The sequence below is a fragment of the Argentina silus genome (genome assembly GCF_951799395.1).
Source record: "Argentina silus genome assembly, chromosome: 17".
Classification (NCBI taxonomy): Eukaryota; Metazoa; Chordata; class Actinopteri; order Argentiniformes; family Argentinidae; genus Argentina; species Argentina silus.
In genome coordinates this window covers 2761069-2779106 of record NC_139671.1, presented here as the reverse complement: position 1 = coordinate 2779106, position 18038 = coordinate 2761069, and the positions used below count along the sequence as shown (strand labels likewise).

General features: G+C 42.4%; 2 protein-coding genes and 1 long non-coding RNA gene across 3 annotated transcripts in view; 2 read left to right on the top strand and 1 right to left on the bottom strand.

Annotated features, from left to right (window-relative positions):
* The first annotated feature begins 1053 nt into the window (after positions 1-1053).
* LOC310817868 lies at positions 1054-5407 on the top strand. The gene is made up of 4 exons (XR_014554698.1): positions 1054-1159; positions 1713-2012; positions 2125-2217; positions 4219-5407. It is a non-coding gene; the product is annotated as an uncharacterized lncRNA (long non-coding RNA).
* Positions 5408-9185: 3778 nt separating this feature from the next.
* On the top strand, positions 9186-10666 carry ptrhd1 (peptidyl-tRNA hydrolase domain containing 1). Its single transcript, XM_083689336.1, has 2 exons — positions 9186-9430; positions 9902-10666. Exons 1-2 carry the CDS (start codon positions 9221-9223, stop codon positions 10070-10072), a joined length of 381 nt encoding a protein of 126 aa, XP_083545462.1. The 5' UTR covers positions 9186-9220; the 3' UTR covers positions 10073-10666.
* Positions 10667-16309: 5643 nt separating this feature from the next.
* ncoa1 (nuclear receptor coactivator 1) overlaps positions 16310-18038 on the bottom strand; it is a 28699-nt gene continuing 26970 nt past the window's right edge. The window contains 1 exon segment of the mRNA XM_083688760.1: positions 16310-17999. Within this exon segment, the coding sequence (XP_083544886.1) occupies positions 17829-17999 (171 nt within the window). The 3' untranslated portion in view covers positions 16310-17828.

The following is an 18038-nucleotide window of genomic DNA, read 5'->3' as shown; positions in this document are numbered from 1 at the left end:
GTTTCAAAGCCCTGTATGATGGTGACTCTTTATGTCTTAAATTTGATTTGCCATGAAAATGCAAACAGCCCTTTTGGACTGAATTTACACAAATCATCAATATGGCTACAGGGTCCATCCGACTGCAGTAATGTACAGTAGTGAAGTCTGCAACCCATTGACCCCACCAGACTCTGGGTATATTCTCTGGTGATGTTCTGCCAGGCCTGTACTACAGCCATCTTCAGTTGTTGTTTGTTTTGAGCATGTATTGCCTTAAGTCTCCTCTTCAGCAAACGAAATGCATGTTCAATAGAATTTAATTTTGCAGTCAGCAACGGTCCTGAAAAACTCCCTAGTTGGGTCATAGTCCTGCTGTATGATGAAGCGCCGTCCAATGAGTTTGGAGGCATTTGCTTGGGCTGACAAGACGTTTCTGTAAGCTTCAGAATTCATCCTGCTGCTGCTGTCACCAATTACAGTTACATCATCAATTAAGACAAGTGAGCCAGTCCAGTGGAAGCCATACATGCCCTAACCCTAACCCACCATATTTCATAGATGCGGTATACTGTGGATATTGGGCAGTTCCTTTCTCCACACTTTACTCTTGTCATCACTCTGGTACATGTTAGTCTTTGTCTCATCTGACCACAACACCTTTTTTCCCAGAACTCTGGAGGCTCTTTTTAGGTTCCTTTTAGCAAACCGTAAGCTGGCCATCCTGTTTTTGTGGCTAACTAGTGGTTTGCAGTGTAACCTCTGTAGTTCTCTGTAGTCTTCTCTACTACTTTAACCTCATAGTAATTGTTTGATTAAAAATCCAAACTTTTGGAGTGTAGAGTCAAAAGAAGAAAAAATGTTTTACGACTCCATTATCAATTGTGAGCCTTTGCATTTCTGTGTGGTCTATCTTTTTATGAGACCTAACAACACAAGGGCTTTTCAAACCATTTTCTCAACCCTGGGCAAATCTACCCTTGTTTCACATTTCACATGCATTTGTTAATCCAGTGCCAAGCATTGGCATTGGGCCAAAGATTCACACCTGGGCTAAACCCAGAATGAAAAGCTACACACAATAAAAGTTACTGTATCTTTGCAGACTGCTTTTTGGCATGAGGTATTTCACAGTGTTGGATCAAGGTCTTTGGGTCTGGCACAACATTGTATGTAACAGGTAAGAGATCTAAACATATTCCTATGCTATACACAAACAACAATATTCACAAAATAGCTTATCAAAGTATTTTTCAGCCCAATTAAACAATGGAAAATGCAATCTATGTTAAAATCTTATTAGAAATTTCTGAATAATTAATGATGTTAATGATTACGCTTTAGTTGCAAATCTCCATTTCCCTGGTATACACATTTAAATTATGTGTTAAATATTAAAAATGAAATGATGACCTAATAATTACATTTTGGTAGTCAATACCAGTACAATTTATTAGCACGTAATTACCAATTGTGTTGAATTATTTGATGAATATACTAGAAACACTGTTACTATATCATTTAATGTGTATACAGTATAAATCACAATGTACAGTACTTGTATTGGAAATACTTTAATACTCAAGTGCGGCAGTTAACTATGAATGTTTTAGAAAGATGATAGCTACAGTATTTTCTACATGAACAGAACTACAATATGGTATATTGTCTCATGACTCAGCAGTGACCTTTTTACGGTGAAAAATAATGCAATTGTTTCTCTTGACAATCAGACAACCAAGTCCAAAAACCCAATGTGACCGTCTACCCAGTGTCTGAACCTCAACCAGACAGGAAGACCACCCTGCTGTGTCTGGCGAGAGACATGTTTCCAAACTTAGTCAGGTTCTCATGGAAGATGGATAAAAATGGCCAAACAGTGGAGGTGCCAAAAAAAGAGCTGGAGCAGAGGGAGGAAGGACAGGTGACCAGTATGATCATCATTGATGGACAAGCTGATACAATCAAATTCACCTGTTCCGTGGAGCATGAAGGGGGTACTGTGGACACCGTGGGGGTATTGTGGACACCAGGTAGAGCAAACTAAAATTACAATTGTCAAATATTGTCATACAACAGTCGACATACTTATTAACAAAAATGTCATACAAACAGTACATCAATGTGATAATGCACTTTTCTCAGAGGAACGTACTGAATCTCCAATTACCGTTGACGCACCAACCTGTCCACCAATAAATGACCCAGAAGACATGCTGATTCTCCCAGTCAACAATGGTAAGACTGTTAAGAATATTATATCAGTTTCTTTGCTTGTATAAATACGTACCACTATATATTTAGTATTAATGTATGGTATTTGCTGACTATGCCATGATCGAAATCCTACCAAAGACATTTCAAAATCTTTTATTGTGACTTAATTCATGACGTATCATTTGAAATTGTCTTAAAGGTGCAATACTTAATTTGTTATTCAGACAAATGACTGGCAAGCCACTTGTTTTGGTATAACTGATAGTCGAGGCTCGGGAAATGTTTACCACTCTCAAATTCATAGAAAGAGCTCTGGATGCAAGGACCATGATGGGTCTATTGCTGTTACCTAGCATTGATCTATTTTAGTCACGCTTTGAGCACGTTCAAAAACTAACAATTGACTGGTTTAATGTGCTTCATGTGCTTCAAATGAGCTCCATTTCTTCTTAAACTCTGTGTAATGGCTGTCGACCAAGCTTAATCCAAACAAATAATCCTTTAATTCCAGAAAAGAGTTCGGTACATGGGTAGACAATTAGCAGGGAGGCAGATATCCAAAAAAGGGGTTTGCAAGGCAGAGTACGGTACACAGGTAATCAGTCAAATAGGAGGCGGATAATCCAACAGGGAATAGGCAAAAGACAAACTCGGAAAAACTAACAAAGATCAAAAATCAGGTAAACAAGAAATCACTAAGATAATCACTGGGATAAAATCGCATAACCCTCCCTGAACATTTTTAAAAAAGTGACCCCCCCTACGAAACATACTGATTAAAACTTTAAGCGTATGTAGATAACAGAACACCTACAGCCTCTTCCAGCGCATATTTCACTGGGAGAGAGAGTCAGTGTCCCGCTCACGATTCAGATGAAGAAATGTCAATGTGCCTTATTGAGCAAGCATATACAGCAGGCACTGTTGTGCACATTAAATTTACGTAAATGTTTTTGATATTTGATTAAAACATGAAGTAGGCCTACAGGCTGCTCTCTCTCCCTCTATCACCCTCTGCTCTGGTCAGTGAGGCAAGCACAGCAGCAGTTCAGTTAATTCAATGTTTTTATTGTTGTTATTTTCCTTTAGGCTATCTAAGAGTATATAATCTGCAGATATAATACTAATAATTAAGTTTTATCACTTTTTAACGTTCTTTCTGTTTTCTGTCAGTCCTTTTTACTGAAATTCCTATTGGTGTTTATAGGCTGCGAAAAATAATATGTGTAATACCAGGTCTAATACAAACGTAATAATAGAAAAATAATAAACAGTCCCTATTTGTTAATGTGCCTCTGAGTTGTCATGTTCTCTTCGCCTGCACCTGGCCAAGGGAATCAGATCAACACATACAGTCCGATAAATAAGTCTGCTGCGTGAAGCCGGCTCCTATGGAGCATTGTTTACATGGCATCAATGCTTACACATTACACACACACTAAATAACAACAGTAAACATAACAACAGAAAGATAGCTAATTTCCGGAAATACGTATGGTATTCTATGACGGCAGATGCAGTAAATACAGTTGTTGATTGTAACTAGTTTTCCAGCCTCTTTTGGGCTCATAAATGTCTTTGATACTGGGCTCGGGCCAGGCTCAGGAACCATCTCAACGGGCCCGGGTCAGGTCAGGCTTGGATCTAGTCGCAAGTCCGGTCTCTTGCTGATCAAAAATAGGCGCACACAGATAGATCTATGCGGACCACTGGTAATTAAAAGGCTATCTAGCTATATATTCAAAAGCCAAATTTATGCCATAAGTGCCTTTCAGTAGGCCTATGGATGTTGCAGTTATGACTTGTTATCATCAAATCAACACCCACTGTGTTCTGTGAGCTCCTGAGTGGCAGCCTAAGGCAATAGGCCCATTTGGGGTGGACTTGTTTTGCAGGCTCTCGGTTGGGGCGGAGGTTAGTCATTTTGGGTATTCCGTTAGGGTCTGATTAGTGAAAACACCAGTGGTACACCGGCACATTTTTGACTTGCCTTCTCATTTTACTCTTCCTCTTCCTTCCCAGTGTCCGTCCCGCCCATGTGCAGTGTGAACCTGGCCTCTGTGGCTTACACAGTGATGATTGTGAAGAGCTTGGTGTTCTGCTGTGGGCTCTCTCTTCTGCTGCTCCACAGGAACATGGCAACTACAACCACAACCAATATATTCCTCCGAGTAAAGTAGGAGCCTTAAGTGCTGAGAAATAATAAGCTGTCATGTAGCCTGTGTTTTGATTTCATTGCTTGAAGTTTTGGGTGATCATTTTCTCTTTAATGAGTTGTTTTTATATTCCCTAAAGCTGAAACGATTTTGAAAATTAAGAACGGTTTCTAATGCTTAGCAAATGAATTGCCAAATCTTGACACAAATTACCATATAATGGATGAAAATGCTTTATTAAGTTCATCTTATTAGCGTAGGATAGATAGCAAATATTTAGTATATTTTTCTGAATTTGAGAGGTAACTAGTGCACATAATCTGACTCCATTTTAAAAAATGAGTGAGTGATCAGTAACACCACATGATAACTTTCAGTAAGAAGCTATTCCAAATGATATACTGTATCTACAGTATATGTACTATTAAAAATCTGTGTTCTAGTGTTCTAGTGTTCTAGTGTTCTAGTGTTCTCGCGTTCTAGTGTTCTAGATAATGGCTTTTTAGTGAAAGTTATTATGAAGTCTTAACTAGCTACAGTATGCTTTTCAGACTGGTCATACATGAATTACAGCTATAGTTGTAATCTTTGGTTGATCTTTGGGTGATTAACTTATTTAGCTAAATGTATACTATAAATGTGTATGTTATGCCTTATGTCTATATAAACAATCAACATAGTGTTTATACGGTATCACTAACACTTTTGTGTTAGATATTTGACATGAAAATCAAAATACTGTATACTGTGTCAATTAAGTTATTGTGTTTTCATTTCCCGACCCCCCTGCTTAGAGCTTCTTTGTAGTTAAAATGGCTTATATGTGATATATCAATAGGAAACATGTGTACAGTAAACATGGTGTCCCCCACGAATGATGTAGTGCCCCTCATTGCGTGAACTGGTAACTATTCAAACGTATATTATACTATTATTCTATTGTCACTTTATTTTGCTGTTGTTGTTTGGTAGTTTGTGATGTGAGCTGCTGTAACGCCTTAATTTCCCCTCGGGGATCAATAAAGTACCTATCTATCAATATGACTGAAAAGTTACCAGAACGTGTAGTGCTTATTTGATTCATTATCAGTCTTGCTTCGAACAGCTTTACGTTTATCTGAAGGCAGTCCACGGATTTGAGGTAGACTGAAAAGTTACGGAGCTTGTAGTGCTTATCTGATGTATTTTCTTCGATTTTACAGTATTATTTCAAAACAGTCAATTGGCGGAATGGTGCGGCCCCTGTCTCTGGTCCACATTCCAGTCCAATAGGTGGCGGTAATGCATCGTTGCCGTTGGTTGCCAACCGTCATTAAAATCCCACTGAAGAAGACGAGGAAGAAGAAGAAGAAGAAGAAGAAGAAGAAGAAGAAGCCGCAGAAGCGCGCATGCTCCCTGCAGCCTCGTCTGATCTCCTCTGGCAGCGCTCAGACATTGACCTTCGTCGCACGGAGCCCCACAAATTAAAAGGTGTGTTGAACAAATACGATCTTATAAGCTCATTGCACGATATCATTGAATATGTTAAAAGTGTAGCGTTGCTCACCATGTTTGTGCTTGGACTTCTCATTTTACGTGACAGCCAGTAAACGCGGTGTCAACTACAATGAGGCCTATGTGGGTGATCTGTCAGAATGTGTAATAATGTATCTAGCCAACCTTGAATTTGGTCGTTTATCAGTATTGCCAAACTACCTAGCTAGCTGTGGTAATTGTATGTTTTTTAGTGTATTTATCTCCAGGTAAGTTATCTGCAAGAATTGATATTATTGCTAGCAGCTACCTAATCCATTTAGCTAGCTTGCTAATAGCTTAGCATACATTATTCGACCGCGATGACTGTCGTGCGACCTCTGTATGTAGCTTACTAGCTACCTAGCCTTGAGCCCATGTTCTCGACTTGACATTTTTACAACTTTTGATGGGGCCTCAATCGTAAGCATTCTGACCATGAAGTTCCTTGTCTGATTGCTTCCTAGCTACCTTAAATATAATTGATACAAATGTCTAGCTAGCTAACTAACTCAACACTTTATTGACCTGTTCATGTTACATATTATTCGTTGCCCCAACATATGCAGTAGATGTATCAAGTTATCAGATTGTTTCATTGATTTAAAAAAAAATCTATAATGCTTTTGAAAATAAGCGTTGATAGCATTTTCCTCCACTTTACACAGATGGCAGGGCGACTATTTGCAAGCTGGTGGTCCAAGATGGGTCCTTACTACTCTGGGGCATACCAAGAGATGTGGCCAGGCATGGTTATCATGTCCTACCTTTACTACAAGTTGTCCTATGGTGGTGAGTTGTCCACTGCTGAAATCGAGAATTGTTTAGTTGGGTTGTCAAGGTTAATTAGGCCACACAGTCACCCCCAAATCTACGCTTCTCGCACATAATTGCTGTAGCAGGTAACATTGTACTGTAGGAGCGCATCAACTCTGTATCATGTCTGTCTCACCACTGTGAATTTTGCGTGCCTGATGTAGCAGCCCTGCTGGCATAATGAATTGACTCAGAATAGCTTGGTTCATAATAGAAGCCGCCCATAATAATATAGGTGTCGTATAATAATTATGACAATTAGGCTGCCATGCTTTTTTGTCCTGTGGGACTTAAAAGGCCAGTGCCAGAGGATCTGAGGGATCTACCTTAAATGCACGTCTGACAGATGCACGGCCTTTGATTTAGAAACCAATGAAATAGTCTGAAAATCTACAGTGCAATAAGAAAAAATGCTGCCAATCCCATTACTAACACAGGGCGCTGTATTAGAACAGGCACCCAATGCAGAGGTGTGTGCTCTGTCTCCGTCTAGAGAGAATACTGAATTTTCCTAGCCATTTTTCTGGATTATCCTCCTGGTTCAGGGCTATGATGACTACTTCTAGTATCAGCTGAAGCATGCTTATTTATCTGTTTTATTGTTTCCCATTTTAGGAAAGAAAGCGGTGAAACCCAGTAAGTGCAACCTCTGTTCATCTGCAGCATGTTTAAACATCGTAACAACTAAATGTTTAAACGACTTAGCGTTCTGTTTTGTTAAGAATATTCTGTACTATTAGCTTCAAAACTATGTTTTGTTATGGTTGTGTGCTTGACGCGTGTTTGTTTATTTCAGCTCCTGCACACTGATTTCGTCACCAGGATGAGCTGCTACCCCCCCCCCATGTGAAATAGCACCTCAATTGCTTACTTTTCACTAATGTCTCTTGTTTGTATGGAATAAACTAAATGGCCTGTTGGATCACAGTATGAATGACCTATTTTGCTTGTTTTTTTCATTGACAGCAGCATAGGCACATCTCCTTATATTATTTCACTTTTGAGGGCTGTTGTGTAGATACAGGGCCAGCACCAGGACATACTCAGCAGGGGAGCATTGGGTTTTCACATCAAATAATTGTGTATAGACTCTCTAACCTTATTGGGCCTGACCCCGTTAAACACATATTCGAGGTCGCAGAGACCCAGCGCGGCGCCCCCTGTGGTCAGTATTTGTAACTTGCTATTGGAGCAAGAGGTGGGTCCGGTTCCCATGTATGTCATGACCCCCTCTTAGGAGACTCTGAATCTCACAGTTTGGCCCGATCGGAAATGCTAGCTCGGAACAGTCAGCAAAGGTCATGTCAAAGGTCACAGGAGAAGTCACGCTTGCAACGGTCGAATGGAGGGTCGGATCAACACCAAACTGACGTCCCTCAACTCAAGCTTTTATCCCCACTCAGATTTTTGCTCAGCACAGCGCCCCCTATTGTATAGCTTTGGGCTTAAACAGCTGCTCGGGTAGAACCAAGCAAGCTACAGAGAAGACACATTTTACGACTCGGCTAGGCCTTGGTCAACGCATATTGGAGCCCCGGCTTACTGTGGCGCCCTCTGTGTCCAGAATTTATAACTTGCCGCCCAAGTGAGCTATGGTTCAGGTTTTCATGTGTTTCATGCTATCCATCAATAAAAAGTACGTATTTCATGGAGTAACAGTCTGGATTTCATACAAACACTACATGTTTAAAACTGCAAAGTCAATATGTCATACATAAGACCCTACTCCAATGGCTGTACTGTAAGACTGTACTCCAATGGCCTCCACAGTCACCAGATCTCAATCCAATAGAGCACCTTTGGGATGTGGTGGAACAGGAGATTCGCAACTGCGTCACGCCATCATGTCAATATGGAAAATATACACCCTCACCGGCCACTTTTTTAGGTACACCTTGCAAGTACCGGGTTGGCCTTCAGAACTGCCTTAATTCTTTGTGGCATAGATTCAACAAGGTGCTGGAAACATTCCTCAGTGATTTTGGTCCATATTGACATGATCGCATCACGCAGTTGCTGCAGATTTGTCGGCTGCACATCCATGATGCGAATCTCCCGTTAAACAATAGCACTTTGTTTCATAATTCCACAGTCAGGTGATATGGCCTAGCAAATAGAGCCTAGAACCTGACCCATGAGTATGAAATAACTCACTATCATCTATAGTAGTGTACCTGTATCAGGTAACTTTACAGGTTTCCTAACCCCCCTGGTACAACAATGTATTCAAAGCCTGTGCATACTAACTTTATCTGAGGACAAAGCAATGCGAAATACACTTTTGAGCACTCCGGTGTGATGGAATTGATATAATAAGAATCCAATTCTGCAATGATATTATGTGTAATCCGTGTAAATAGTCGGAATACTGGGTAATACTGAGGTAACCCAGTTCATCAAGGTACACTTGTTGACATACACTGTAGGACACAAGTGGCCACAAGAGGGCATACCAATACCATGCCTATCCGGAAGATAGACTCAATTTGCAGCACAAGCAAAGCAGCAACTGCTTCCACCGCTGACTGTAGCAAGTGAAGATGGCGGCGCCCGGAACCGGAGCTCCTAGACGGCTTGTCCAGTATGTTGTGGTCCGGTCCGACCTGGTCCATGCGTTGGCCTGGCCTTTGGGGGCGGTGATAACGCAGGCTTGCCATGCCGCCACCGCCGCCATTCACCTGAACTACAACGACCCCGACACGCAGGAATACCTGGCAGAGCTTGACAGCATGCACAAAGTAGTACTTCAGGTAGCCAGCTAGATAGGCCATCTCTGTGTTACTTGCTATTAAGCTATGTTAATATATTCAAATCTCTCTCTTTTTTTTTTTTTTTTTTTTTTTTTAAGCATTCACGTTGGAAGTATGCAGGGCGTCTTTAGGGGGGCAAGCACGTGGGCATACTCAAGGGGCGCAGGTGCCTTCGTTTTAAACGCCAGGCATTCTGGGTAGGCGTGGTTTTCACCTGTGAACCAATGGAAAGGTTAAAAAAGGTGTAAATCTCAACCGCCCAACCGATGCACCGGGCAAGCAAACGAACGCTACTTTTTAGAAACCTCCGACATTGAACATGCCCATGCGCACAGTGGTCTCGTTGCAATAACTCTTAAGGATCAATACAATCTGTATTACTCTTGATAAGTGTCTCCATACAAAATACAATGGGCTGGTTGTGTTGTGAAAACAAACGGATGCTTGTGTGTGTGTTTCTGTGTTCCTCAGGCTCCAGACCAGGCCTCCTTATCCAGCCTATCAGAGACGCTGACAGAGAAGGGCGTGGCTCACAAGCTGTGGGTGGAGCAGCCGGAGAATGTTCCCACCTGTCTGGCCCTGAAGCCGTACCCCAAAGAGACCGTCCACCCGCTACTGCGCAAGTTCAAACTGTTCAAATAACATGAGGGGAGAGACGGAGACAGGGAGAGGGAGGCACTCATCGTAAAGGCATGTTGTGTAGCGACCGTGATTGTTCTTTGGGAGTTGACCTGTAGATCTTGGTAATGCTGAGGGGCGAAGAGGAGCCGCGCTGCGTCTTCTGTTTGCTGCTGAATTCACCTGGATGAGGAATGTCGACCGCTCTGACGAACAAACCTTCCTATACCTGTATGACAGTAAAACATGCTTACATCATTCACCGAATGGTGCCGCTCTGACAGAAACACGTACAGTAGAATGCCCTACTTTACAGCAACAAGGATGCTAAAGTTATTATCTGAATGGCGCCATAACATGCCCGTCTTACATAGGCAGGCATTCCATGAGGGTATGTTTCTATCTACCTTCATTGATGTGGACTTGATTGAACAGTGTAGCACAGTTCAGATATGTAATAACAGGGCCAGTTGGGTCAGCTGTTCTGTACATGTATGAGCTTTCTCTTGTGGGTGGGGGGTGGAGTCCATTTGAACATGATGAATATGACTGTCATAATTGTTAATGTTTTGAGTAGGATTCATTCACTTCATTCATTCACAAATCAGCGTGCAATAAAAAACCTCTGATGAAGTAATTTGTGTCTTTCTCTGTTCCTCTTCTTGTATGCAAACACAGTGCATGAAAGTGATAGTGTGTGGAATGGAAATGACACAGCAGTGGAGCCAGAGATCGGAGGACAGGCTCATTGTGATGCACGGAATGGAATTGAATGGGGAATGTTCCTCATTCCATTCTATACATCACAATGAGTCTGTTTCTTCCTCCACCAGCCTCACCTGAGTGAAACTCAGAAATCCATATCAAGAGTATCACACCATTGTATTAGAAAGACTCGACCACAGAATCAACAACCACCAGGAAGTCCTGTTTTAAATGGTGCTTTTATTGCAATGTGTTGCATTCTCACATTCATGGATGTTATAGATCTGTTAGTCAAAAAGCATCATCTCCTTCAAGGTCAGCATCCTCACCTTGTAAAAAGCAACAGAGGGACCGAACGCACGAGGTGTGTGTGTCTGTGTGTGTGTGTGTAGTAGAAGTGTGTAAACTTTGAACTAATCCCAGTTTGAGCAGCCAACATACCTCCAAAAATGGACAGACAAATAAGACTGATCAGTAGGTGCAAAAAAAACACAAAAAAAAAACACAGTTTGTTTAGTTTTTCAGCCTACAGTGACTTCCTGTAGGGGACTGGACCCAGTCAGAGACTGATTGTCTACAACGTCCTCAGAAAGGTAGATTTCCCCCCAGGTGAGGACACCTGGACACAGAAATAAAAACATGCATAAATTCTCCCAGATACAACTTCATTCATATTGTCCCCCGCACAGCTGCATCAACGGCTCTCTAAAAAGAACTTACACAAGTATAATATACAAAACTGGACAAATGAGTAAAATGTATAATATATATATTTATATTTATTTATATTAATTTTTACAGGGAGAAAGTGGAACCTGGTTGTTGTTGTTGTTTTTTGACGGGAGAGGCCATTGCTCTTTTTCAAGTGGCGAGACACAAGCTTGTGATGACGTCTTTCAACTACAACCAACTTCGCTCTCGATAAGGCAACACTTACAATACTTGACAAACACAACATCAGCAAACAGTTGCTCCAACACCCTCAGGCTGACTGAGAGGTTTTACCTGTATATAGAGAGGAGTGGGGTATTCTATCTATCTATCTATCTATCTATCTATCTATCTAACTGTCTAATACCTGTTTATACACAGAGAGGAGTGGGGTACTCTAACTAATACCTGGAGGAGAGGTGTACTCTCACTATCTAATACCTGTATATATAGAGAGGGGAGTGGGGTGCTCTAACTATCTAATACGTGTATATACTGTAGGGAGGAGTGGGGTAGTAGGGGGGACGGTAACCATAACTATCTAAGCATGGTACTACTGTACCACAGAAGGCAGGGTGTGACAGCACGGTGACGAGAGGAGGGTTTAGTAGTAGTGATGTAAAAATGAAAGTAAAGTTAAAGTAAAGTAGTAGCAGGCTTATGACTGCTACTGTTGGAAGGAAGGGAGGGAGGGGGGGGGCACATAGACTAGTCTAGAACAGTTGTTATGGAGTAGTAGAACATGATGACCACAGATAGCTGACGGTTCAGTTAGGAGGAATGTTTAGAACATTTAAAGCTGCAGGACACAACGGTTGTAAAGCCTGTTAGATGATTGGCTGAGGGGAAAGGGAGCAGGGGGTCACCTGAAGAAGAGATAGTTAGGCATAGTTCAGTTTAGACTGAGGATCCGTAGCAGAGATATAACATCATAAAGGAAACTTCTGAGAGTCGTAGACGAGAGGACATATCTCTCCTGTCTATCGTCATAACAACGGGCTACAACCAAGTTCTTTACAAAGAACCTGAGAAAGTTTGGGATTACTAAAGAAGTCAATCATTTTACTTTAGTTTTTTTTTTTTTTTTTTCTTACATTCAGGGGACTCTTTTTTTTTTTTTTTCATAATCGTAATTATGACATAGTAATCTGATTTGAACGTGAGTATTCGTGATGGCCTCTTTCCTCTTAAAAATTCTGATATAAAGTGCAAAATTAGATTGTATTTCCTGCAAATTCCTGGAATATTTAGATTTTTTTTTAGTAAAAAAGTCATAAAATACAGCAAACTTGTTTTTATAAAGTTAAAGATAAGAAAACCCTCGTCAAACAAGAACATCATCATCAAACAGCAAGGAGCAGGAAAATATATACAAGAGGCACCTCAAATTTGGTATAAAGTATTCAGCTAAATAAATTTAAATCTCTTATTATAATCTTAATCTGTGAAATTCCATTGATAGTTTTGGAAGTATGATTCTGAACCATCAACAATGGTTATCTGAATTTAAAAAAAAAAACAAATAAAAAATCTGTATTCTGCTGTCATTGTTTTCTTGAATAAACAAATGACTTAAAAATATACCTGGGTGTGGTAAGTCATTGACTCACATTCGTGTGTCTCTTTGAAATACCTAAATCAGTGTGACATAAGTGCTTTTTGTTTAAGGTGCATAGCTAGCTGTTATAAGATTCTTTTTTCCTGTAAGCAGAAACAGCGGTGGCCTCAAGAATAGGACCATCAGCATCTCTGATAGGAGGAGTCAGTACCAACAGGGAGAAGTCGACGACTGATCAGACTTTGGGAAACTCCAAAGAATAGAAGAACAAGTAAATACAAATACTATAGTTAATAGGTCACTTGTCAGTATCTTGTCGAAAAAGGAAAAAGAAATATAGGACAGACAGACATGCAGCAAAGCACAGACTACTCATCCTTAGTAGCAAGGTCAAAGAGCTATGTCATGTTTGGGGTGAGGGACTATTTTCTCTTTAGAAAAGTGAACAAACGCTAAGTTTTTTTTTCTGTCTCGTTCCAATTGCATGAGGCTTTGCATATGATATGGATTAAACATCTTGAAGCTTTGGTCATTACTTATGACAATGCAAAAACTACATCAGGCGATCTAAAGAAGCCCACTTAGAACCGCAGAGCAAGGCTTCCCATCAACCCAGGTTCCACTTTCTCAGATCTGTTTAAACTTTTGACAACAGAGAAATTAAATAATATGGCCTTTTTTTTTTTTTCTTCTATTTTTTTTTTTTTTTTTTTTTTTAAATGAACCCGTACAAAAGCCAGTCCACACTGCTTCTCTCTCAGTAAAATCACATTCAGCAGTCGCTAAACCATTCTCTCGAATATAGAGCTGTCTGTATACCCACAGGAAATATGCAGGTATCTAAAATAAAATAAAAAAAAGAGGAAAAAAAGAAAGTCAAAAATCAGGACATATTCGTTTTCCATCTTAAACAACAGATATACAGTATCAATCACTTACATACACACTCTCAGACAGTCAAATACATCGGAAAAAAATAATAAAATAAAATAAAATGGAAGCAAGTAGTTATTACCACAAACTTGGAGCACTACAATTGGTTGATTCTGAACAAATACATATTCACATTGTCTGTTATATACAAGTTAACATGTTGAACCAGTTAAAACATTTACCTTGTACCTGTACTGTATGAGCAGTCTTTGCCAATGAGTGGCTCTTGCATAAAAAGAACGTCTACTTGTTAATGTGCACGGTTGTCATGGTGCTTTGTATTTGGCATATGTTATCCAAACTGATAAACAGTTAAAATCGACAGATTTTGAATAAACCTAACAAAATTAGAACTGCACTTGATGTAGTTCTGTTGTACTAACACTGTGTCTCTGCAGGAATGCCCTTTCCTTGGTGAGGAGAGAAAGGCTGGTGAACATGACGTCCATGAAGGACAAGTGATCCTCTTAACACCTGTGCTGAGTGGGAGGCCTTCAGTAAGCTGGTGCCCTATACAAACCAACGCATACTGACAACATCGTATACTGACAACAAACGCAATCCTTCCACATACTGTTGAACTTGTGTTGCTTCTGTGTCTTCTAGGGTGTATATTTACATAAACCAAACAGTGGGTCATGAAAAAGTCTTTAACCTCAAACAGTGTTGACTGTTTTAACGGTTAACTCCCAACCCCCCATTTCAATTAGAAAGGAGAATAACATTACCAGAGGAAAACGTTAAATTCAGTCTGTTACAAAAAGCTAATTGAATGGCATGTACAGTGTGAGGTAATTACAACAAGGTGCAGAAACACTTCATCTATGAATCCTACATAGATAGTTTTTCAGGTAGAAATGTGGAAAAGGATAGTTATTAAAATAACAAAGCAATATTTGAAGGGCCTTAACAGATGGACAGTGGCAGTTGGTGTGTCGTATCAAGTCAAGTTTACCTGTTTGACAAGCGAAGTCTTTCTGTCTAAGTCTCCAAATCGGAATCGCTCCCAGCTCTCCAAGATACAACACACCAAAAAGATGCCGTTTTGAGGATCAAATTAAAATTCAAAATTCAAATCTAATTCAAATAAAATACTGTTGAAGAGGTGCTGATGGTGAGAGTCCTCCTGAACCACTGTTAACCACCAGGCATAAACCACACACGCACACTTGAGCATTTCAACTGGACGCACAGTGATTCCCAAAATCATCCAACACTGTAGGAGTTGGCCAAAGTTAAAAGTGAGGGCTTGGTAGGAGGTGACCATGCATGCTGCCATCTCCTGGTAGGAGGTGACCATGCATGCTGCCATCTCCTGGTAGGTCATCCTCATCTCCTACCCCTCTGTCTGTAGCTGTGCTCGGGGTAATGCTGCTGCACACTTTGTGAAATACCTTGTAAAATACACAGTGAGACATGGATTTGGACCACACAGACAGGTATCCTGTTTTGAAAGCTTCCTGGCAGTTGGGAGTTGTACTGTATGTGAATGTGTTAATGTAAATATCAACAGAGGTTAGTGCTGATATACAGTGTCTGACTGGGTAACAGTAGTCACATGATGAGCTGTAGTGTGTAGCCAGTGGAGTGACGTCATCATCACGGGCTGAGCAGAGAGGCTTGAGGAGAGAGAGAGAAGAATTGTGTTTCCGTGACATTTTGTAAAAAAAAAAAAAAAAAAAAAAAAAAAAGATTAAACTTTAAATCACTTATTGGTTAGGAAATTCTACACTTAAACCCTATTCATTAATGTCGTTGAGTAATATAGGCCCAATCCTGCTTTGCGGTAAATTTAAGGGGATCGGAACATTCAATGGGGATGCCAAAGAGCAAGAGCTAGCCATTTTCAAAAATCAATCGCTCGAATTCTTTACCGAGATTGTTCTTTTTCACATTTCTGAACACAAGAGCCAGTTTCCCCAACCACAGCAACATCTAGCAGTTTACATTGTCATGATGCCAAAAATTACCTTGAAAAAAATTATAACTGACATATTAGACTCTCTCAAAAAAAACAACAACAAAAAAACAAAACAATACCTGCGTTGAATCACGATATATATATATAGATTGAGTTCAAAATGACAGTTTGCTTCTTAGAGTAATTCAATTAGGCTTTTTTTCTGAAAGGAAAGTAAAAAGTGTGAACTCATCCCGAATCTTTGTCCATCTGTGCTGTACAATACCACCCATCTGCACGGTACACATCATGGCAAACAACACTGCTAGGCCCAGGTCCAGGGACAGGGAGGGTCCAGAGGTCCAGGGACAGGGAGGGTCCAGAGGTCCAGGGACAGGGAGGGTCCAGAGGTCCAGGGACAGGGAGAGCCTAGAGGTCAAGAGGTCCGGGGACAGGGACATGGAGGGTCCGGGGACAAGGAGAGCCTAGAGGTCCAGGGACAGGGACAGCGAGGGTCCGGGGTCCGGGATCCAGGGACAGGGAGCCCAGAGGTCCAGGGACAGGGAGAGCCTAGAGGTCAAGAGGTCCGGGGACAGGGACATGGAGGGTCCGGGGACAAGGAGAGCCTAGAGGTCCAGGGACAGGGACAGCGAGGGTCCGGGGTCCGGGATCCAGGGACAGGGAGAGACCCAGCGGTCCGGGGACAGGGAGCCCAGAGGTCCAGGGACAGGGAGAGGCCAGGGACAGGAAGGGTCCAGAGGTCCAGGGACAGGGAGGGTCTGGGGACAGGGAGGGTCCAGGGACAGGGAAGACCCAGCGGTCCAGGGACAGGGAGAGGCCAGCGGTCCAGGGGTCCGGAGCAGGGAGGGTCCGTGGACAGGGTCCAGAGGTCCAGGGACATGGAGGATTAGGGAACAGGGAGGGTCCAGCAGTCCGGGGAGAGGGAGGGTCCAGGGACAGGGAGACGGAGGGTCCCGGGACAGGGAGAGGGAGGGTCCCAGGACAGGGAGAGGGAGGGTCCCGGGACAGGGAGAGGGAGGGTCCCGGGACAGGGAGAGGGAGGGTCGCGGGACAGGGAGAGAGAGGGTCCCAGGACAGGGAGAGGGAGGGTCCCAGGACAGGGAGAGCCCAGCATGCCTCCTATTCACAGCAGCTGAGGAGTTCAGAATAAATGTGTAGGACAGAGAGTTTAACAGTCTGGTTTTAGTTTTGAAAAAAGTTATGTCCTCCCAGGAAAAGACGGTGGGGCCAAATAGTCAGTCAGTCAGTCAGTCAGCAAGTCAGTCAGTCAGTCAGTCAGTCAGGGTATCCCAGCCTGGCCGTGATGCTTGTTCTCTGACCACGACAGCCAGCACAACAGAACAGAAAACTACACAAAAGAAGAAGAGCTGGGAACTCCAACTCCCATCAGGCATTGCAGCGGAGAGAGCCAGCCAGTCACAGATCCAGCTGAAACTGAGCTTCTTCCCATTGCAGAGGGTTTTACAAAATGAAAAAAAAAAAAAATAATCATTCCCAAAACGTAGTCCCTCCCCAACCACGTCACAACGTTGCCCGTGACAACGGTGACGGGCTCCCTGCCCAAAACTGAGCTCAGCGGCGCGCTGCTTGCGCATCCCAGGGTGCACTGCGACAGCCTGGCGGAACGGATTCCTGTGTTTAGTCGACGACGGCGACGGCGGCTTGGCAAATCTGGAACGTGGTGATTCCTTCTCAGAACAGGAAGCAGAACTTTGTGTAGAGAAACTTAGGTAACCAGGAACGAGGAGCCTAGGCGGGCAGACAGACAGGCAGGGGGAGCTGATACTGTTACCGCCCACCCCAGTCTCCCCTACAGGGCACATACACACCCTCCCTATGGCCCCCAAGTCCAAACCAATCCTGCAGGTGTCTGAAACCAAAGGTGAGAAAGAGAGAGGTGTTGGTTGGTTGGTTGGTTGGTGTTGGTATGGTTCCTCCAGCTCCAGGGGGAGTCACTCTGTGAGCAGCTGCTGGAGGAGGCTCTTCTGCTGGGCCTGGCTGCTCTGGGAGCCCTGGGGGACCCCCTTCTGAGGAACCATGGAGCCCTGTTGGCTCAGGTACGAGTCGCTTCCCACCAGGTTCACCGTACACTGGACGTCTGCAAACACCTGGACCTGCTGCACCTGGAGGGGGGATGGACGGACGGACGGACGGACAGACAG